General features: G+C 47.8%; 1 protein-coding gene across 1 annotated transcript in view; it reads right to left on the bottom strand.

Annotated features, from left to right (window-relative positions):
• The window catches only part of OTOG (otogelin), a 113,169-nt gene that overhangs the window by 63,910 nt on the left and 25,752 nt on the right, over positions 1–23,507 (bottom strand). Inside the window, exons 17-25 of the mRNA XM_031653354.1 lie at positions 22,657–22,834; positions 20,812–20,936; positions 19,684–19,896; positions 18,066–18,258; positions 16,368–16,442; positions 16,096–16,139; positions 14,494–14,647; positions 6,138–6,245; positions 1,116–1,254 (exon numbers count right to left, since the gene is read on the bottom strand). Of these exons, the coding sequence (XP_031509214.1) occupies positions 1,116–1,254; positions 6,138–6,245; positions 14,494–14,647; positions 16,096–16,139; positions 16,368–16,442; positions 18,066–18,258; positions 19,684–19,896; positions 20,812–20,936; positions 22,657–22,834 (1,229 nt within the window). The remainder of the gene's footprint in view (positions 1–1,115; positions 1,255–6,137; positions 6,246–14,493; positions 14,648–16,095; positions 16,140–16,367; positions 16,443–18,065; positions 18,259–19,683; positions 19,897–20,811; positions 20,937–22,656; positions 22,835–23,507) is intronic.

Genomic DNA, 23,507 nt, shown 5'->3' with positions numbered 1-23,507 from the left:
CACAGCTGTTCAAAAGAAAAAAGTGTGTAGAAACTATATGAAATCAAGTCCAAGGTATCCTATTAAGTGAAAAAAGCACATTGTAGAATCCTATTCACATAAACTAAACAAACTGTGTGTGTGTGTGCGTGTGTATGTGCGTGTGTCCATGTCTCACAGAAAAATGGTCTTGCAGGATTCATCCCCGACTGGAGTGGTTATTCAACAGGAGACAGGAACAGAAGAGGTGGGAAGGGGAATATTTGTTTTTAATATACACTGCAGTAACCTTTAGAACTTTTTAAATAAAATGAGGTCAATAATCTTTATCTTGTGGGGATTTACTGCAGTTATGTGAAAGACCCCAGTACAGTGCCTGCCCTGTAGATAGGATTCCTTCCATAAAAGGTTTTGGCATTGTTATTATTATATGTTATTTTTATTATTGATGTCACTCTTATAAGATGAGATAGGCTATTAGCAAAACCAAGGTCCCCTGGGTGTGTCTGTGACACTCCTCCACCATGGCAGTGCCCCTTCCTCCTGGGGTAGGGATCCTGCCTTCACTGTGCCCCCAACATCACCAGTTTTCTTCCTCCAGGTGAGCTGAAAATTATAACCTGTGACTCCTTTAAGCACACCAACTCTCCAGTCAGATTTCTTGGTCAAACTTGACCCCAGCTCTACCACTGACTGATGGGGGACCTTGGGCAAGTTACCTGACTTCCCTTAGCCTGAATTGTTACATCTATACCATGGGATCCATAAACTTTACCTTGCAGAGCTGCTGTGATATTTAAGTGAAATAATCCACAAAATATGGCCCAATAGACCCCTAGGTATATAATAAAAGCTCAAAAAGCATTGGCTCTTGCTATTATAGACAGAAAAAAGCACTGGGACCCAATACAGCAAGATTATAATGGTGAGCAGACAGGCAGTGTGGTACCTCGGGACTGGTGAACTCCATCCAGCCCTGAGCTTGCATCTCAGCACTTCTTCTAGTCTCTAGACAGCCCCAACTCAGGGCTTAGATTCCCGACCACCTAATTCTGCATCGGACTGGAGTCCAGAGCACCACGGTGCCCTGACAGGTCTGCATGGAGCCAGCTGGGCAGAAACATCTGGGAACTCACCTTGACCAGGTGCACTTTGCATGCCCCCACGAAGTCAAACGGGAGCCCATCAAATGTGCGGTAATGCCGGTCGCCATAGGCAGTGCAGGTGGAGGCGCAAGGGTGGAGGGTGCACTGGAATGAGCCCCGCTGGCACACACTGAAACACACAGGCCCAGACCAGCTCGTAGAGCACACCCACCCCATACCTGAATACTCATGACAGAGCCATGGCCTATCGAATGCACGCGCACTGTCTCCCTTGGCAAAGGGGTCAACAAACACCAACCTATAACAGGAGTCTCAAGGGCAAGATTGTGATTTCATGCAGGAGACACCAGGGCTCAGAGAGGTTACAAGACACAGCCAATAAGTAATGGACCTGATATTTAACCCAGATCTATTTAACTCCAAAGTCCATACTCCCTTTACCACTCCGTTCATTCACTTACCAATTCATTCAACAAATATTAGGTGCCTACCATATCCCAGGCATTATTCCAAAATTTTGTGATACATCAGTGAATAAAGCAGCAAAAAAGGAAAACCGTCTGCCTCTGGGAATGTTTATTCTAGAGGAAGAAGAGATACACTAAATAAAAAGTAATAAGGCAGTGCGAGTATGTACTATAGTGCATTAGAAGGCAATGAGTGTTATGCGAGAACAGGATACAGGTCACTGGGAATGTGGGTGGAGTGGGTTACAATTTTAAATAGGGTGGTTGGGGCACATGTGAGTAGAGATGTAAAGGAGGTGACAGAGTTAGTTTCATGGGCATCTGGAAGAAGGTTGTTCCAAACAAAGGATACAGTCTCTCCAAAGGCTCTGGGGAACACTTGGGAGACAACATGGCTAAAATGGAGAGTGTACGGGCAAGAGAGTAGAAGAGGAATTCAGAGGGGCAATGGAGGGTCAGGTGACATGGGTCCAATAGGGCCACTATAGGAAGGTTAGCTCCTGCTAGGAATGGGAGCAGGGGATGGGCATTGGAAGACTTGATCATGGGAATGACACTATGTGATTTATGTTCCACTCTGGCTACCGCACTGAGCCTAAGCTCAAGGGGGTCAAGGGGAAGCAGAAAGACCAGTTGAGTGGCTAGTGCAGCACATCAGGGAAGAGATGATGGCAGCCTGGAGTAGGGTAACAGCAGTGGAGAGACTGAGAAGTTGTCAGATTCTGGGTGTATTATGAAGGTAAAACCAAAGGGATTTGTGGACAGGTTGGATATAGGTAGTGAGAGACAAGACACGAGGTTGACTCCACCTTTTTTTGGCCTGAGCAACTGGAAGAACGAAGTCTTCATCAACTCAGATAGGGGAGGCTGAGGGAGAAGCAGGTTTGAAGGGGAAGATCAGATGTGCTGTTCTGGATATGTTAAGTTGAGACCTCCATTAGACATACATATGGTGATGTCAAGTAGGCAGTTGGATGTGTGAGCCTAGAGTTGAGAAGCATGGATTGGACTACAGGTAGAAATCTGGTAGTCCTCTGCCTATGGATGGGCCTTGTAGCCATGAGATTGGGTGAGTTCACTAAGAGAGGGAGTATAAATACAGAGGAGGAGAGTTCCCTTGGGTTGCTCCAATATCAAGAGGTTGGAGAAGGGGAAGAACCAATGAAGGAAGCCGAGAAGGAACAGGAAGAGAGGTCAGAGAAAAAGCAAGAGGAGGTAGTGTCCCAAAAGCCACACGAATGAAAGTATCAAGAAGGAGGGAATAATGGACAAGTGATCAACTGTGTCAAATGTTGCCCACGGGTCTAGGAAGGTGAGGACTGAGAAAGGAAAACTGGATATGGCAATATGGAAGTTACTGGTCACCTTAGTAGGAATAGTTTCGATGGAATGATGGAGAAAATGCCTGACCGAAAAGGCTTAAAGGGGAATGGGAGAACAGGAAGTTGAAACAGCAAGTATAGAAAAAGTGTTCAGGGAGTTTTGCAATAAAAGGCGAGCAGAGAAATGGAGCAGTTTCTAGGAGGTTGGAATTTTTTCAAACAATATATTTTTATGCAATAGGGATGAGCCAGTAGAGAATGTAAATTGCTTATATGGGAGAAAAGAGGGAGAGATGCTGCAGTGATGCCCTTGGGTGGGCAAGTGAGGAACTAGGACCCAGAGGACAAGTGAAGAAATTGGCTTTAGATAGGAACACGGACACTTAGTTCATCTGTTGTACAGGCAAAATACTTGGGTATAGAGCCTGGAAAGTTCTCTTCTCATGGCTTTAATTTTCTCAGGGAAATAGGAAGCAGGATCATCAGCTGAGAATGAGAGGGAAGGAGGTGTCAGGGCTTTAAGGAGAGAAGAGAAAGAGTGGAATAGTTATCTAGCGGGATGAAAGAGCAAAGGAGACCCAGGAAATACAGTCCGAGAGCCCATCAGCTTTAAGGGCCTTTTCCACCCTTCTGAGCCCATGAATTTAAAATGAGAGCTGGCAGTGGGGTTTTGCGCATCCTTCCAGTCACATTCAGCTGCATGGATGCAGGTACAAAGGAAGTAAAGGTGTGGATGTCACCAGGGTTGTGGTTTTGCCAAACAAGTAGGGCAAAGCAGGAGGAGGAAGAGAAGTGGGGCTGCATTCAAGGAAGTAATATGGTTCCGGACCACAGGATGAGGTAAAAGAGAAGGGGAGACATTGAGGGGGTGAGAGGCAGCAGAGAGGTGGTAGGGACCATGGATGAGAAATCCCTGTGGGGGTGCAGGATTGAGGGAGTCAGAGAGGGAGTGGAGTAGAAAGACAGAAGGTGAGGTGAGACTCACTGGGATATGGGCTGGGTGAGTTGTTGGGAATGGCAACATCTACAAGATGACCCCTCACTCCACTAGGATGGAGAAAGATCTTTGCAAGAGAGGATGAAGAATCTGAGATGTCGGGAGATACTAGAAGCACCTCTAAATGGATACCAAAATCTCCAAGAATTAAGGAAGGAGTAGAGTTGGCAAGAGTCACAGAGCTCAGTGCCAAAATATTTGGAAGTAAAGGGGCATGACCCTGGGCTCCGTGTCTGACAGCAACAATGAGGGGTAGGCTTTCTCCAATCACGTGCCATAGACACACTCAGTCATGCACTGAGTCCATGCGGCTTCCTAAGTATGTGTATCCATCCTGTCATTCACCCACCTACATGACCTACGACTCAGCCATAAATGCATAAACGCTGGAAATACTCCCACTGTGGCTGACCATGCTGCAGACCATGGCGACATGGAACGCAGAGCTGGGAAGAGATGGGCAGCCGGGCTCCCTCCTGGTAAAGAGATCACAGCAAATGCTCAAGTCACACCAGCGCAACACATCTCCAGCACCCACCTCCCCATGAGAGAGCAGCTGGAATCTGGGCCACAGTGGCAGGTCCTTGGAGAGCAAATGTCGAGGTTTGTCCGTGTATTAGGAGGTAGAACTTTTACAACTGAGTTCAAAAGTAAAAACTTGCCCGTCTATCTCCTAGTTTTCCATGGAAGAGAGGACACCCATCCTATGGCCAGTCAGCCTCTCCTATGAAGGCAAATGCCTCTTCGAGTCAGGGTTCCAAATTCTAAATAATCCTAGCTCTTCGGCCTTGGCTCCAGACTCCTCACCACCTCTGCCTTGGATCTGATTTATGAGCACAATGCACTCACAGGAGAGGATTCAATGTAACTCAGCTATCCCCTGCCTGAGGGTGAGGGTGCTGCTACAGTGTCTGGAGTCTAGTGAAGTGATGGAAGCGAATCCATCTCAGGGCCTGAGCACCCCTAGGCAAATCCAGGCCAGCCATCCCCAGTCTCTCACCTGATGTGCCTGGCATACCTGGTCTGCTCTGGCTCACCACAGTCACAAAATCCCAAGAAAAAAAAAATGAGCACACAGCCTGTGCAGAGGTCTGTGTCTTAACATTATACCCAGGGACTTCTGGGGTCAGACAGCCAGGGCTCCGACCCTACAAGTGCACTCTGATGTATCTGAGGAAACCAGTCTTGGAGCAGATGGGCTTGACCGTGACCCTGCTTCTAACACAGAAAGAAACACTATGGCCTTCCTCTAGGCCAGAGGAACAGGGTGGTTTCAATCCCAGCATGGGACAGGGACTGGGGGCCATGCTCCAGCTACCCAGATGGGTCTCTGAGATAGAACCTCTCTGAGCTTCTCTGCTGGGCCCTGGAGTTCCAGGGCCAGGGGCTTCCTGCTCACCTCAGGCCACCCCTAGCGGGTTCTCGAAATTGGAACAGTGACTGGTTTTACTCTCCAGCATCAGGGCACATTTATAATTTCTCATCCCCTCCCCCAGCATTCTCTCTATCAGAAAGCTGAGTCTATCTACTGCCTACCCACCGCTGTGTGTCCCAGAACAGGCCCTGCAGAACCAGCCCCGAGTCTGTTTCCATAGAATCCAATCCAGGTGCACACACTCCCACATACACATACTTACATTACTAAACAAATACCCTCACACATACTTTCATACACAAGAATGTATCTATTCACAAGCAAACACAATGCACATTTACATAGATATTTACACTTACATGTGAATACAAATACGTATAGCCATTTTACACATATAGCCACACTTTTCACATACATGTGCACACATTTTTAAATGCCTCCATATGCACAAAAGTATATATAAACACACCTGTCTACATATACAAATTTCTAATCGTATATATTCACTGACATATTGAGTTTGTGAATGCCCGTCTTTTTATATACATCCATGCACATGCATGTTCACATATGCACATATGCATTTTGGATTTGCACTCACACTCATATGTTCATATAAATATGCGAACAAATTGTCATGGTTACAAATATGCATGTATACACATTCACATACATGACTGAGCAAACATATTCATGTAAAAACAAAAATATTCCTTTGTATGCATATACTCCTATGTGTACACAAACCCCTATACCACACACAACACACAAACACACAACATGAATACAAACATAATGAAAGGGGAATGCTAGACTATACTCTTGATCATGCACCCATATCCATGCCCCCTCCCAGCAAAAAAGCAAAGCCTGCTTGGGACCCTCACTTACCAGGTATGGCAAGGAGACATCACCTGGTCCCCAGGGAAATACTCCTTCCCCTTCCAAGTGCAGGGGCACTCCTCTGGCAGGAAACATGCATCCCCGTGTCTGAGCAGACTGTAGGGACACAGTAAGCAGGCGGTCAGGAGAGCTCCCTTCCCATAGCTGCCATCTGTGGAGGACCCTGCCTCAACCTGGATGCTCGGAGGTGGCTTCCAGCATTTACCCTAGAAGAGACTGACTGTGTATTCACTGCCCATCCTGCTGCTGCCCAGTGAGGTTCAGAGGGACCTCAGTAATTGGAAAAACCAGTAACGGACTAGGTCCAGCCTGAAAGCCTCTGTCATCCATCAAGAAGCGAGGTTTATCTCTACCAGCCATAGCCCTAGTGGCCAAGTGGATGCCAGCTGATCCTTAGGCACTAGTTGTATACTAATGAACAGGCCATGGATATGGGTGCTGACCCTCCTACCCAGGTTGTTCATGGAGCTCTCAGATCACAGGCCCCAAAGCTGCAGCACTGCCATCTTCTAGTCTGGTTTCCATGAAATCTGACCACTCCCAGGCCGGAGACAAGGATGCCTCAGGGCATTTATTAAAGCTCTCAGGCCACAGCATCATGCTAGATCCAGGCATCAACAGGATACAGCCTGGGGCAGGGCTAAGAACACAAACTTTGACAATAAATAATTTTTCATTCAAATCCAGGATCTACCTGAAACAAGTTACTTAACCTTCCTATTTTATTTTTCAAAAGAATACAAGCACATGGGTTAAAGAGGTAAAAAGAAAGGGTGCTATAGGCATTATACTGAAAGGAGTCCCTTGTTAGTTGCTCCTGTATCCAGATTTTCTGCCTGGAGGTACTTTCTGGACTACAGTACAGGATGATGGAATCCAAGCACAGCACGATGTCTCACTGAGAAGAGCAGACAGAAAATGGGGTTCAGGGCTTCTGAACTGGCCAGAACGTCCAGGTCAGGATATACAATGGAAGGGATTAAAATCAAAGTTCTAAATTAGAAATGCAAGAGCAAACTAAATCCAAAGTAAGTAGTAAAAGAAATGAAGATAAGAGCAGAAATTGGTGAAATAGAAAACAGAACAATAGAGACAAATCAATGAAACCAGATGCTGGTTCTTTGAAAAGACCAATAAAATTGACAAACTCCTGTCTAAACTGAATGATAAAAAGAGGGACAGGAATACTCAAATTACCAATATCTAAAACAAACAGGAGACAATGCTACAGACTCTACAGGTAGTAAAGGGAAAATAAGAAAATATTATGTACAATGTTAAGTGAATAAATTTGACAACTTAGATGGGATGGACAAATTCCTTAAAAGACGCAAACTATAAATATTCAGCCAAGAAGGAACAGGTAAACTGAATTAGCCCAATACCTTGAATGAAATTCAGTTTGAAGTTAAAAATCTTCCAAGACTGGTAAATTCCACCAGGCATTTAAGGAAGAAATAAATACAAGTTTTAAACAAACTCTTCCAAAAACTGAAAAGGAAAGCATACTTCCCAACTCATTTTATAAGACCAGAGTTAATATACCAAAATATCTGATACCAAAATCAGACAAAAACATTGCAAGTATGGAAAACCACAGACCATAGAATATTAAATAACACATCAGTCACAACTGGGGTTTATCCCAGGAATGTAAGACTGGTTTAAGATTTTAAAAATCAACCAATGTAATTTGCCACATTTATAAAATAAAGGGAAAATATCCTATGATACTCCAATAAATAAAATCAATTGACAGACTTGGTGAGGTAGCTCATGCTTATAATCCCAACACTTTGGGAGGCCAATGTGGGAGAATTATTTGAGGCCAGGAGTTCAAGACCATCCTGGCCAACATGGTGAACCCCCTTCTCTACTAAAAATACAAAAATTAGCCAGACGTGATGGCCCATGCCTGTAATCCCAGCTACTCTGGAGGTTTAGGCATAAAAGTCACTTGGACCTGGAGGTTGCAGTGAGCCAAGATCGCAGCACTGTGCTCCAGTCTGGGCGACAGAGTGAGACTCTGTCTCAGAAAAAAAAAAAAATAAATAAAAAATCAATTGACAATTCAGTACCCATTTATTTTTTTTTTTTTAAATTGCAGCATAATAGAAATAAAAAGAAACTTCCCTAATCTGATAAAGATCATTTGCAAAAAAAACTACAGCAAATGTTAGAATTAACGGTAGAAGACTGACTGCTTTACCCAAAACAAGACAAAGGCAATGATTTTTACTTCCATCACTTCTATTCAAAAGTGTATTGTAAGTCCAATACAGCACAATAAGGCAAGAAACATATGAGCTGTAAAACTTTAAAACAAAGAAGTAAAACTGTGTTTATTCACAGATGACACGATCACTTACTGAAATCCTAAAGAATCTGCCCAAGAAAAGCCACTAGAACTCATAAATGAATTTAGCAAGATTGCAGAATACAAGCTCAATATGTGAAAATCGACCGTATTTCTACATTGTGGCAATTAAAAAATGGAAAATTAATAAAATAATACCGTTTATAACATCAACAAAAACAGCAAATACCTATGAAACTTCAATGAAAAATGTGTAAACCTTTACATGAAAACTATGAGATATTGCTGAGAGAAGTTAATGAAGACCAATAAACAAGAAAATAATACCATATTTGTGGTTTGGAGTACTTACTGGTGCTAAGATGCCAGTTCTCCCCAAATTGATCTATAAATTCAACACAGTTTCATTCAAAATCTCAGGCGCTTTTTTTTGGTAGAAATTGATAAGGTGATCCTAAATTTACTTGGAAATGCAAAGACCTAAACAACTTTTTGAAAGAAAAGTAAAAAGTTGAAGAACTCTCACTTCCTGATTTCCAGGCTTACTATAAAGCTTCATAAATCAAGAGAGTGGATATTGGCATAAAGACAGACAAATAGATCAATGGAACAGAAAATAGTTCTGGAATAGACCCACGTGTATACAGCCAATTAATTTTTCACAAAAATGCCAAAGCAATTACATGGGGAGATGAAAGTCTTTTTTAAAAAATGGGGCTACAACCACTGGATGTCCATCAAAAAATAAAATAAAATAGACCTTGACTCCATTTTGCAACATGTGTAAAATATAATAATTTTAAATAGGTCATAGGCTTAAATGTAAAAGCTAAAATCGTAAAACTGGCCAGTTGCAGTGGTTCCCACCTGTAATCTTAGCATTTTGGGAGGATTTCTTGAGGTCAGGAGTTTGAGACCAGCCTGGACAACACAGCAAAACCTCCATCTCTACAAAAAATTTAAAAAATTAGCCAGGTATAGTGGTGCACACCTGTAGTCCTAGCTAGTCAGGAGGCTGGGGCAGGAGAATCGCTTGAGCTAAGGAGTTCAAGGCTGCTGTGAGCTGCGATGGCACCACTGCACTCCTGCCTGAACAGCAGAGCAAGACCTTGTCTGTAAAAATAATAATAATAATAAATTAATGATTTAATCCATCACATTTAACTGTAAAGCTCCTAGAAGAAAACATAGGAGAATATCTTTGCAACCTTGAGGACTAACTATAAAGAAAAAAATGATAAATTAGACATCATCAGAAATGAAGGAGATTTTTAAAAGAAAAAAATTAGACATTATCCAAATTAAAAACTTCTCATCAGGAGTTTTTAGATGCTTCAAGGCACGTTAAGTAAATAAATAGGCAAACTCACACTGGGAAAAAACATTTGCAATACATATGCCTGACAAAGGACTTGTATCTAAAATATATAAAAAATTTTTACAACTCAATCAAATGAAAAAGATCAAATTAAAAAATGGGCAAAAGACCAGAACAGACACTTCACAAAGAAAGATACACAAATGGCCAATAAGCATATGAAAAAGTACTCATAGTCATTAGGGAAATACAAATCAAAGCCATAATGAGGTAGGACCATGTACTTGCTGAAATAACAAAAATGGAGAAGACTGAAAACACCAAGTGTTAATGAGGATGTGGAACAGCCAGATTCTCATACACTGGAAGAGGATGTGGAACAGCCGGATTCGCAAACACTGGAAGAGGATGTGGAACAGTCGGATTCTCATACACTGGAAGAGGATGTGGAACAGTCAGATTCTCATACACTGGAAGAGGATGTGGAACAGTCAGATTCTCAAACACTGGAAGAGGATGTGGAACAGTCAGATTCTCACACTGGAAGTGTAAAATTGTCCAATCACTTTGAAAAACAGCTTGACAGTTTCTTATATAAATATGAATCTATCCTAGGACCCAGCATTTCCACCCTGAAATGTTCATCCAAAGGAAATAAATAGCAACCTTAGTCAAAATAGTCCCAAACTGAAAACAATCCAAATGTCCATCAATGTTTGAGCAGATAAATAATTGTTTTCTTTTTTGAATCTTGAAAACTTTATTGCTGAGCTAAAGAATCCAGATCCAAAAAAGTTTGTGAGTGTGTATGTGTGTGTGTTTGTATATATGTGGATCTTTTTACATAAAGTTCTAGAACAGAAATAACTACTGTATGTGACAAAAAGCCAGTGTCTGCCTAGCACTAACAGGGGTAGGATTGACTACAAAGGAGTATGAGGGAAACTTTGTTGGTGATAGAAATGTTATATATCTTAATTGTGATGATATATACATAGATGTCAAAATTTATCAAACCATACACTAAAAATAGGTACATTTTATTATATATAAAGCCTTTGCAGATAAATAATTGTGTATCCATATAATGGAATACTACTGGAATAGAAAAAGGAACACAGTACTGATAGATGCAACAATGTAGATCAACCTCAAGAGTTAAGGAAAAGAAGCCAGGCCCAAATGGGTATATAGTGTATGATTCTATTTACATGAAGTTCTAGAACAGGCAGAACCTGTCTATGCTGATGTGAAGCAGAGCAATGCTGGTGGGGGCGGAACTGGCTGGAAAGGACTGACAAAAGTCTTGTATCTAGAATAGATAAACATTATATATTCTACATTAGGGAATATATAGGGCACCAACATTAGGGAATTTTCTGAGTGACAGAAATGTTCTATATCTTCACAGGAGTGTGGGTTATAAGCAGGTATCAATTTGTCAAAGCCTAACACACGGTGTACTTAGGATCCGTGTAATTTACTGTATATAAATTATGCATCACTTCCTAAAAAAAAAAAAAAAAAAAGAGTGAGGCACCAAAAGCTGACTGGAGGCTCCTTATTTAAGGAGGACCCACCATTTTGTTGAGAAACCCCCAAAATGTCAGTTTCTGTTGTGTCGTTCTATTGGCCCAGCCAATTTTCAAGAGAAGAAATCTCTTTCATCTCTGGGCTGGGAGGCAAAAGTCTCCATTTGCTGGGATTCCACTTGTTTTCACTGAATCTCCCTGTTTCCACGATGCATCTCACCCCTCCTGGTGCCTCCAAGACCAAAGTCTCTGATTTGGTTTCTCCTGATACTCTCCTTTCTCCTGCTGGATGGGGCTGGGGTAGTGGTGTGACCCCAGTGGAAGCAGTAGGGGATCTGGAGGCTGAACTCCTCCTTGCACAGACTTGCAACCCAACCTCCTGTCTCCCTCCCCCCACGCTCCCTTCTATTTATTCCTCTTGGATGAACACTTCAGGGTGAACTGCTGGGTGCTCTGGTAGATTCATGTTTATATAAGAAACTGCCAAACTATTTTGCAAAATGCATGTACAATTTGTTTCTCCTTGGCCTTCCCCTCTGGAAGGCCAGTTTCTACACATCCACCCACATTCCTTCTTCAAAAACTACTGACCTCTCCACTCTTCTCTCTTTGTCCCTTGGGATTTATACCTTTTAACCCCATTATCATTTCACTGTGGTTGTGGGAGGAAGCAGGAAAGAAAAAAAGCACGTGCTTAATTCACTACGTTTTACCTGAAGCCCCTGTAACCTTTCTAAGCCTCTTTTTTTTTTAAGCTTAAAACAGGAATAATGACAGCTTCCTCCGAAAGTCATTATGAGAATCTTACAGGCCTGGGCACACTGCCTATCACCTAGTAGAAACACAATACATATTGGTCTCTTGCCCCTCTCTCCCCAATAATTGCATCAGATACCAGTGAAGGACTGGCTCACTGCCTTCCTCCTTCAGCCCCAAGCCCTGTCTCCAGCCACTCCCTGAGGGGTCTTCCCTCAGGAAGTGAACCTGGGTTTCCTCTCCAGTGGTCTCCAACCCACTGCAGCGCCCAGCATGCCAGATACCCCAGTCAGTGCTTCCACTGAGTGAGCTCATTGATTCCTCACAGCGGCCTGTTGCCCACCACCCATTACTCCCTCCTTGCTCTTAGCAGACCTGTCTGCATCTCTGAGCACCTGCTGTGTGCCCATAATGGGGAAGAGCATGCAAGGACTCAAGGCTTTGGCCTCGGTCCTCAAGGAGCCTTCAATTTGCAAAGTACCCTCTCTTTACCTTGTAGGGGACCTTCTCACTCCAGGTACCCCTCAGGGAGGTTATTTGCAAATGCATGGGATCCAGATGAGAAGAAACAATGCTATCTGCTCACATAGTGTTTACTCTGTGCCATTTTACAAATGAAGGAACTGAGATTCAGGGTAATTAATTAACTCAGTCAGGAAGTGGTAGAGCCAGGGTTCAAGCCTGACTCCAGAGTCTGTGCTCATTGTGCCTCACTGCCTAGTGGCCCCAGGGCCCTTGGCTCAGACCCCAGATGCAAAGAAATATAGAGGTGCACAGACAGCCACAGACCGTTCTTTGGAGATTCTTAGATACATTATGGAGAAGGGCATGGCGGCCGGACAGTCGGAACTCTCATACACAGAGGTGATCATGGTTACCAAGGGTCCTGGGTAGGGATTGTTAAGGATGGTTGGGCATCTTTGGGAGCCCTATCCCAGCAAGAGGATGTTCCAGGATGGTAGGAAATGCCTGCCCTTCCCTTACAAATTGAGACTGTACCAATTTCACCTTGATAAGTCCCTGAGGCATGTGTGTAAGCTCCTTGGAGAGCCTTTGATACAGCACACAATGGGTCATCGGCCAAACTGAGCCCAGAGTCTGGTCTCCCAGTCTCCATTCCGGCCCCCCTTCCACTGTGCCTCTGTGGCCTTGCCACCACTCTTGGCAGTGAGTGACCCTCGGTTCCTGACCGCAGACACCCTGGCTTTTCCTGACCTCAGGCTGAGAGGCAGGCTGTGCACACAGGATGGTGTCACAAGGGGCCTTCAGTGACAAAGATACTCCTCACATGCCACTCTGCGGCCCAAGTGGCAGCAGGTGGTTAGGCCTAGGGTCGCTTGCAGGTTCTCTTTCAGGCACTCTTGCCTGAAAGGGGCAGGCTCACAACCCACATTAAGATCTCTGCGTAGGGGACCAGATCCTGGACCTCATGTGCTCTGGGCCAGCGACTGGGCTTGGAGTAAGGAGATTTGGGTTTGAGTCGTGGTTATTTGAGCACCACTTCCCTAAACCCTTCCCCTGGCCTCAATTTCTTCATCTGCAAAATGGGAATCATGGTCCTCCCTACCTCTTTATCATGGATGCTCTGAGACTGAAGGAGTAACATCAAAGTGTCTTAGAAGCAGTAAAACTCCAACTGACTGTCCCCTTCCCTTCCTACCCTAGAAGCCCTGACCTCCATCTCATTTTCCTTGGCTGCCAGGCCTGGGCCACAACTCCCAGGCCACTAATCTCTGCATAGGCTGAAGGGCACAGTCTGGTGTTGCCGAGGCACGGGATGAGGTGCCAGCTGTCTTCTCAGCCCAGACCTGGGAATGAGAACGGGCAGAGCTGGGTGCAGGCCCTGGGCCACCTCAGTGTACACAGCCCACGCAAGGCATGCCCACAGAGCCTGACTCATGCAGCTCTCACAGCTTTAATGGCAGGGTTTTGGGGACCTGGGAATGAGACAGTTTTCTCTGGGTGGGGTCTTCTTTTTTGAGTATTTTAGGGGCACCACCCTCCTCCTGAGGTCTCTGATCACAACTGTGCAGAGGAAGAAGTTGAGAGCTGAACCTGGGTTTCCTCTCCAGTGGTCTCCAACCCACTGCAGCACCCAGCGTGCCAGATACCCCACTCAGTGCTTCCACTGAATGAGCTCATTGATTCCTCACAGCAGCCTGTTACGGTGGCAGGCGTGATGATGGTTCCATTTCACAGATGAGCGGCCAGGGCTCTCTCCTCCAGGTCACACTCCAGGCTGGATCACCAGCCCCTCTTCTTTCCCAGACTCCTCTCTGGCCATTATGGCTGTGGCTGGCCAGCCCGGGCCAGTGCCTTCCTACAAGGCCATGTGAAATTTTCCCTGCCCCTACTCCACCCTGTGACCCTTGGTTCTGCCAGCCTTCAGAGTTGCGGGCCCACGACACCATGGGTACCTACCCATGGGGACAGGCGCAGCCTGAGAGGCAGGGGCCACGGGCTGACACGCTCAGGTTCAGCAGCTGCTGCTCACACGTCCTCTCCCTTCTCAGCTCCAGGTCTGTGTGCAGGTCGCTGCAGTTCACGAAGACCTGGCCTGCTGGGCAGGCAGCAGCTGGAAGAGAAGAAGATGGGAGCGGAGGCCCTGGGGCCTGTGTATGGGCTCCTGGGCTACAGGGACAGCAGCAGGAGGATGAAGGGAAACATGGGCTCAGAAGCCTCCTCCCGCCCTGGCTGCTGCTGGACATTGCTTGGTTTCCCAGGTACGCCTCACAGAGGGAGGGATGGATCTGTGCTGTCTGTCACACAATGGGACCACGGTCACCAGGACCCATCGCTGCACATCCCCCATACCAGGTTGCTCCAGGCGCTTCCCCTGCATCATTATATTGAATCCTGCAACAACTCTAGGAAGTAGTATCGTCTCCCATTTTTCCAAATAAAGGAGTGAGGCCACTTCTCCTCCTCCCCAAAGTCATCATAAAGTGAGAAGTGCCCCAGAGGGACAAGGAGAGGGGCTAGAAAGAGGATGACCAGTCTGGCAGGGGGGCCAGAGGACTCTGAATGACAAAGACAGTCACAGTCCTTTTACCACTATTTCTGTGACATGAACGCACCCTCTCTCCCTGAGCCGTCAGTAAGATCTGCCCTGCACATTCATACTGTGTGAGTGATCTTTTTTATGAAAATTAATAAAACGGAGCTGAGTTCCATGCCCAGACTGGGATGAACCAGAGAGAAAGGCATAGGCACAGGAGGTGAGATAAAAGTTCCAAAGAGCCAGAAATCCAAAGCCAGAAGTGACCAAAGGAAAAGCGCTTCCAGGATTATGCACAAAACACGGGGAGGATGCAGGAATCCAGGTTATATGCCAAAGAGGAAATGAAGGCCCAGAGAAGTAAAGTGAGTTGCCCAGGGCTGTACAGTAAGTGAGTGCTGGGGAAGATGTGGACCCAGGCTGGATGATTCCGGAGGCCCTGCTCCTAACCACCTACTGTATGATTATTCTCCGATCCCTTCCTCTATCCCAGGAAGCCCTCCCTGAATGCTCCAGCCCCCAGGCCCTACCCCACCTCCCAGCCTCTCAAAGGTTGACCCCCGACTGTTCCACCCCATCCCTATCTCTGTTGCCTAGGAGGGTCTCAAAAGCCCAGGCTGTCTTGCCCACCTCTGTGACCCCACACCCAGCACTGTCCTGGGCAGAGTCCACCTCAGTAGATACATGACAGCTCAGACAGAGAAAATTGGGACCCAAAGGAAGTCAAGAAACTGCCCAGATACTCAACGTGGTTGCCCCAGGTAGTTGCCCTGAAGGAAGACAAAGTCTCCGCCTCTCCTCTGCAAGCAGCAGGGACAGCCACTAGGGTTGGGCTGAGGCTGGGACAGGGTTTCAGGTGCCACGCGCCAAACTGGAGTCTTTGCCAAGAGGGCAAGGAATACAGAAGTCCCAGTGTAGGGCGAAACCTGGAGTGGGCTCGCGACAGCCTGATCAGTGCTCCACTCCCCACTCTCTTTCACCATGTGGAGCCCCCAGAAGGGCCTCACCCCTCCAGCCACCCTTACCTGGGGCTCTGCTATCACAGCTCATGACTCCATCTTTGCAGTGGCTGCAGAGAGAGAGAGAGGCCCCGGGGTTAGCTGACTGAGTCACTGCAGGATCCAGACACCCCATGTCACTGCACTCGGGTCACTGCAGAGTTCAGACAGACATCCTCACTCCCCCCTCCCTGCACAGAGCAGGGCTGGGTGTCCCTTCACAGACTCAGCTGCACTGTCTTCAGTCAGCAGCCTCCCTTTAAAGAGAGGACAAGAAGACTGCTACCTATGGAGCTCACCAATGGCCCAGGGATGGGATGTCACTGTCTCCGGGGGAATAGTCCACTCCCTGGAAGTGGCAGGAGCACTGGTTCCTATAAAAAAATGGGAGCGAAGCAAGGTGAGCAGGCTCAGGAGCTGGGGCAGGGACTGCCAAGGACAGGGACCCCACCTTCAGCCAACCAGGGGCATAAGGACACAGGGAAAAGTAATGGTATCTACAGTGACATGTGACACATCTCCAGCGAGCGGAAAAGCCAGTCTGGCACCAGGGATAGAGGTCACGGATGGGTCCCAGATTCAAGCTTTGACAAGGACAGTCACTGGTCTCCAGACACTCCTGCAGTCAGCCTCATTTGGACTGAGGAAGGGAGGGGCAGTAAGAACAGGAGCACAGCTCCTGAGCCCAAGCCATGTCAGGAACGCGGCAGATATTCAGCTGGTGCTGCCTCCTGGCGCAGGTGTCCTGGTTACTCACGCCCAGCATCTATTCCAGTTGCTCAGTGCTGTACTGGTTGTTAAGTACATTGACCTCTGGCCAGGGACACCCAGCCAGGCCCTCCGCATATATTATCTCATTGATTCTTTGCAGGGATTCTATGAGGTAGGGATTCTTATGCTGTCTTGCTTCTTTTGTGCAGGTCATCTAAGGGCAAAGGCTGTTTCCTCCTCACACAGCTCCCACAGAACCTGCCGATTACAGGCATGTGCAGGTCTTGGAGCACGGCAGTGAGTCACGGACGGGATGCCGGAACTCCCCAGCTCCAGTGCTGCTCAACAACCACCTCCCTCTCCCTACGTAAGCCACACAGACCCCCTTTGTTGGCAACACTCAACATCAAGGGGTGAGAGCCGCCAGGGACACGTCTGGATCTCAAGGGAGGATTCTGTAGTTTGGGAAGGCCTATGAGTGATTCCTATTTACCCTAAAGGGGCCTCTCTCCAGCCCTGCCACCATTTGAAGACCACCAATTGAATATGTATCATTTTACAGATGGAGAAACAGAGGCCTGGAGGGGACCAAGGACCTTGCCAGTCACCCCAGGATGATATGGGGTTGCTGCCTCCCACTATCCTCCTCCTGCTCTGCCCTCCAGCCACACTGAGAACAAGCTGGGCCTTGGGCCACCCCCTCTTCCTGGAGCCCCCCTCCTCACTCTCTCAGGTCTCTGCTCAGACCTCACCTCAGCAGAAAGGCTTTGCTTCCAGGCCTACCTCAATTAACACACCAGGAATGGGACTCCCTGCTCTTACTCTGCCTTACTTGGCTCAACAGCTCTTGTTGCCACCTGTCCATTAAGTGTCTGTTCATTTATGTGTCTGTCTTGCAACCCTAGAATGTGAGCTCCATGAGGGCTGAACTCTGCTTGGTTCATTGCTGAATTCCCAAGTCCTAGAAATGTCTGGAACATACCGGAAAGTAAATAGATTCTGTGGAAGGAGAGGGGAATGAGGAGAGAGAGGGCCCTTGGGCTCTGTGAGGCTGTTGTGTCTTGTGACGAAGCTGCTAGAATGGCCCAAAGGCCAAGGCTGAGGAGAGATCTGGGAGGCAGGCCCCAAGAAGGCAGCCCAACCACCTTACCCACCAAGGTCTGGCCTGCAACCGTGAGGGAAAGCAGGGACACGAGAAGCCCAGCCAGGTTCCCCAGTCTCAGATGCCCTGGAGTCCCCCAGCCTCACCTGCCCACCCAACTCAGAGGTCAAGCTGGCCCACTCACCGGGGGACACAGAGGTCAGCCTGGGTGTCCAGATAGGTGTCCGGTGGGCAAGCACAGCCCTCCACACACTCGTCCCTGCTCAGGTCATCGCCACCATCAACCCCACAGGCCTCAGGGCTGGCCAGGTCCTGGCAGGTTTGTCCACAAAGGGCCACGCAGGGGCTATACTCCTTGGTGGCCTCACAGGACAATGCTGCAGTGCGGGGGGGAGACATGCTTTGTCTCCCTCATCCCCACAGTTGTGTGGAGTGGGGCTGTCATTCTGATGAGGAGAATGGAGATCCAGAGAAGTTAAGACATTTGTCTGAGGTCACACAGCAGGTCAAGGTCAGAGGCGGGCTCTGAACCCAGATCTGACTCCAGAGTCCCACTGCCTACCAATATGCTGGAATGGCAAAGCAGCGGGTGGGCCCTTCTACAAAGTTCAGCCTGGAAGACCACTGGCAGGTTCTTTCCTCCAAAAGGCATTCCTCTGAGGTAGTGATATTGGGGAAGGGGTGGAGATTACCACCCGCTAAGGCCCTGCACCCACCCCCGTAACTCACACATAGACACACGCACGAGCCCAGGTGTGTGGACACACACACACGCTCCCACCCCCTCACTCCCCTGGCTGTGTCACACACAGGTTGTGGAAGTCAACCGTGCTCCCTCTAGCAGCCTGTTTTGCTCCCTTTGTCCCAAGACTCAGGACTGCCCTCTCCTTGTGTGGCCACCGTCCCGCTCCTCCCAGAGTCTCCTACACTCTGTGGGATCCAGTAGATCCACTGAGACCATCAAGTTCAGCTGTTCTCAACCCAGGCTGCACATCAAAGCCACCTGGGGAGCTTCTGAAGATGCTGATGCCTGGGCCCCACTGCCAGATATGTTGTCTTCATTGATACTCCATGTGGCCCAAATGTGTGAATCTTTTGAAAGTTCCTGTGGTAACTCTAATATGCAGCCAGGGTTAAGAACCAGTGGGCCTGTCCAATCCCTTCTGGGGAAACTTTGGTTCAGAGAGAATCAGGGCTCTGCCCAGGGACACACCGCAAGTCACCTGCAGGGCTAGAACAGAACTCAGGCCTCCTGACTCCCAGTACAGTGCCTTTTTCGTTTATTCAACAAACATTTGCTAAAAGCTTACTGAGAGTCAGGCTTTGTGCTAGAGCTGGGGGCACAGAGGTGACGAAGACATGGGAAGGAGCATAGCCCAGAGTCAGGGTAGGGACAGGTAGGGGCTGGCTCATTACACTGAAGTCGTGTGTGTACTCAAACCCCAGGGCAACAGCCAGTGGTCTTTCAAAAGGTGCAGTGCAAGGTGGCTCTGACCAGAGTGGTGGAGGTGGTGACAAGTGGGTGAATTTGGGATTAGCAGGACTGACAGGACTTGAGATGGACTGGAAGTAGGGGTGACAGACGCAGTCTTGAGTCACAGGTCACAGGTGTTATGCCTCAGTGACGGAGGGGATGGGGGCCATTGGCAGAGACAGAGGGCGCAGGAGGAGAAGCAGGCTCTGGGTGCCGTCAGGCTGGAGGAGACTGGAGGGCATCCCAGTGGAGAGTTTCAGGGGCAAGGGACACTCAAGTCTGGAGCTCTGGCTCCTCCAGGCCAGTCTCACATGGGTGGGGCACTCACCACAGGCTGGCAGGCGGGCGCGGAAGTCAACGGGGAGCCCGTGGCGCCGGCACAGGTGAGCGTAGTGGGCCAGCGTGGCACACAGGCAGGGCTGCCCGCAGCGGCAGGCGTCCCTGCGGCACTGCTCAAAGTAGGGCACTGGGCTCAGGAACGCAGAGCAGGGCGCAAACAGCTCTCCTGTGAGCACGCTGCAGGCCTGCACTGAGTAGGAGGCTGGGGCAGGAGGAATAGGAGCCAGGCGGTCAGGGGTCGGTCTACCTGGTGTCCCAGGATTTAGCCTCTCTCTCTCCCCAGGGCTCAGGGGAGTGTGTGTGTGTGTGTGTGTGTGTGTGTGTGTGTGTGTGCACGTGCAGTATGGATGCAGGCAGCTACTTCAGTGTACAGCTGGCTGGGAAAGCATGGGTGTGGTTTAGTACACCTGAGTGTGAATATGCGGCTTGACAAAAATTCCTGGAGCTTACATTCTGGTCAAAGGAGACAGTCACTAAAAAATTCATACAGAAACTTCAACGGTGAAGAAGCTAAGGAGGGAGAGAAAGCTAAGAAGCAGCATGGGGAGTGTGAGGCGAGGCAGGAGGAGCAACTGCAATTTGAATTCAGGCAGTCAGGAAGGCCTCAGTGAGGGGGTGAGGTTTGAGCACAAATCTGAAAGAAGTGAGGAACTGAGGCATGTGTGTGTCTACAGAAAGAACATTCCAGGAGAGGCAACTGCAAGTGCACAGGCCCAGAGAGAAGAGCAGTCCTGACTGTAGAAAGAACAAGAAGGAGGCCAGGGCAGCTGGGGCATGGCAGAGGGCAGTGGGAGTAGGAGGTGAGAAAGGAGAGATGGGGGGGCATGGGCAAAAAGGGTGGGGCCTGGTGGGGCCACGGGCCGACTTCCGCTTTTGCCCTGAGATGGAGAAGCCAGTATAAAGGTGTGTGTGTTTATCTGATAGTGGAAGAATATGAGGCTTCCTGCCTGCCTGGCCCTCACTGTCTCTCCTTTCCCCTCCCTGCTGCTCCTCCTTTTCTTATCACTCCTACAAATTTGGCCGGCACCCTCCTGTCTGGAGTTCCCTTTTCATCTCTCTTAAAGCAGTCCTCCCCAGCCCACTCACTCATGCCTTTCCTCTTCCTCCACCAACTCACCGGCTTGCAGGTGCACATCGCAGGGGTCCAGTGGGGAGCCAGGGATCAGCGGGGAGCAAGCAGAAAGCGTTTTCCAGGAATTGCCAAAAAGTTGTGGGGTGCTCTCAGGTACACCCACTGGAGACCTGCAGCCATGACATAGCCATATTCACACACTTGCCCATGTGAACCGAGGGGCACAAATAGCATAGATCCAGGTCAGCACCTACTTGCTCATATACACACACATAGTCATAATCTACACATCCATATACACACCCTCAGAGGAGCACATGTATTCATCCAAATACATAACATGTATATGCACACACTCTCAACACACACACACAGAGCACAAATATATGCCAGACATGCATATAGCCAAGGTGATCCACACACAGCCACATTCAAACACATAGAGTTATGGATGTACACATGCACATGCACGTGCACACGGCGCGCACACACACACACACACACAACATTTAACAGGCCCCAAAAGGGCTCAAATTGGGCTAGGACCATACACTTGGGGCGGGGAATGAATATGGCTTCATTCCCCACCCCCAGCTCTTCAGGTCAGAAAAAGAAACAGGGACATCATGAAGAGTATCAAACCCCATGGGGGTAAGACTTTTTTCCTCCCCCCTTCTCCATGGGCAGTTCCTGAAAACTCCTTGGCTCGCCCTTTGGCTCTCTCAGTAGGAAATTATCATACAAGGGACAGTGAAGGGAGGAAGGGGGAGGAGCATGTTTCCTAGACATCACAAGTCTCCAAGAGTCACCAAACCCAGGTGTAGGTGTTGAGTGGAGGGAGGTCATGGTCTCTATGGGGCTCAGGTTCTGTCTGGCACCCACCATGCCCATATATTGTTCCGGGGCAATGAGTGCACCCATATTAGGTAGGGCAATATTCTTACCCAGAAGTCACATTTAGGAAAGTGGCAAACAGCTTACACACCAAACCAGGGTCTCCTCCTGCTATTTGGCCAGCTACCCTAACATCAGCCCTACCAGGCAAAGCACAGTAAGAATGCCACAGTTTTAAATGTATATGCATTGAAAAGCTCTGAGCTTTATTTTGTTCTTGTTCTTCACAGCAAATCTGAATTCTCTTTTTTTGGCTAAAGAATGCCTCCCCTGTTTCTTCTGCATCCCCTAATACACGTAACTCGAAGGACTGGCTAGAAGCTCCAGCCTTTAAAATCAACCCTTTGTTCTCCTTTCCAGGAAACTTCCCAAGTTCCTAACCTATGTCTGTGCCCAAATATGTCAGCTCACAGTAAACAGCCTTTCCCTGAATATTGGGAGGCTCACGGGGTGCAAACTCAAGAGCCTTCAAGTACCAGGTAGGAAAGGTATATGGGTTATACTTGCCTGGTGGGTTAGAAAGTAGGAATGTTAGTGTCCTTGGCTCACTAGGGGCTTACGCTCATCTAAAGGTGGTGTCAACCTCAATTAAAACAAACAAAACCATGAGCCAAATCAAAGTCCATCCGAGGTACTCGGTTTTAAGACCTCATTCTAAAACAGCATTCCTCAAGGTATGGCCTATAGATCTCCCATACTGGAATCTTAGGGGTGCTTATCAAAAATAGGATTCCTGAGTCCACCCTAAATCTTGACGAGCAGGACTCAGGAATCAGTGTTTTAACAAGCTCCTGAGGTGATTCCACACATAGAGGACTGTAAACCGCTGCTTTAAAGAAACATACTTAAATGTAAATGTAGAGAAATAAATAACTAATGGTGCATGCTGGGCACAGTGAAGGCCCATGGGAGAGACATTTAAGCAGTGCCTCTAGATACCCAGCGCTAAGGGGCCCATTTCCCCTCTTCTTCCGGTTCCATGGCAGGGCTACGTACAGGAAGTCGTCCTGCGTGTTGCCATTGAAGGTGCCGCAGAGGCCCACGGTGTCCTCCACCCATCGCTGGTCCACCTGCAGGTACAGTCGGAGTCCTTCACGGTCGTAGAGGACCCGCACGCCCACATTCGTCCTCACCCGCAGGAACACGGAGGACAGCCTACGGATCTCAAAGGCGTCTGGGCACAAAATCCGAAAGGGGAGAGTGGGAGGGCAGCCAGTACACACCCCGCCCACCACCACCACCTGCCTGGCGCGCTCAGACTCCCACACCTGGCCCAGTCTTCGCCCCCACTGAAGCCGTGCCTGCCATGAAGCTAGTTTGGGGAGGCTTGAGGAAACCCTGTTCAGTGATGAAATCAGGACCCAGAGATAACTTCCCATGGCAGCCTGGGCTGAGAGATTTTTTTTAGCATCAAGTGCCAATTAAAGCTTTGCTCCCACGAAGGAACTGGTACACGTTTCCTCCTCTAGCAGAAGGAGGATTCTGTAACTACCCATTCTCTTCACAGTGGCTACAACACAGTTTTATTATGGAAGCTTATGATACAATTTTAGATTCAAGTGTAACAAATTTAAATTTTAGATTTTATTGTAGAACATTTTATACCCTTTATGGTTTATATTTATTTCTGCAGCCTGTTGACACCCAGTGCATCCCCACTCCTCCCAACCTTGAGCCCCTGTTGTTTTCTTTCTTTCTGGTGCTAGGTTTTTATTTCTTAATCGTTTTGCCATTTTTGTTACATGCGTTTCTTATGAGCTACACATAAATTCCTTGTGGAATCAGACAGTATAACAAGTAGTTAATAAACAAATTATGAGAGTCAGGATGGGAAACACCCACGCATA

The sequence above is a fragment of the Papio anubis genome, chromosome 12 (genome assembly GCF_008728515.1).
Source record: "Papio anubis isolate 15944 chromosome 12, Panubis1.0, whole genome shotgun sequence".
NCBI classification, from domain to species: Eukaryota; Metazoa; Chordata; class Mammalia; order Primates; family Cercopithecidae; genus Papio; species Papio anubis.
Note: the sequence above shows the minus strand (reverse complement) of the source record. Positions and strands in the feature narration are given on the sequence as shown.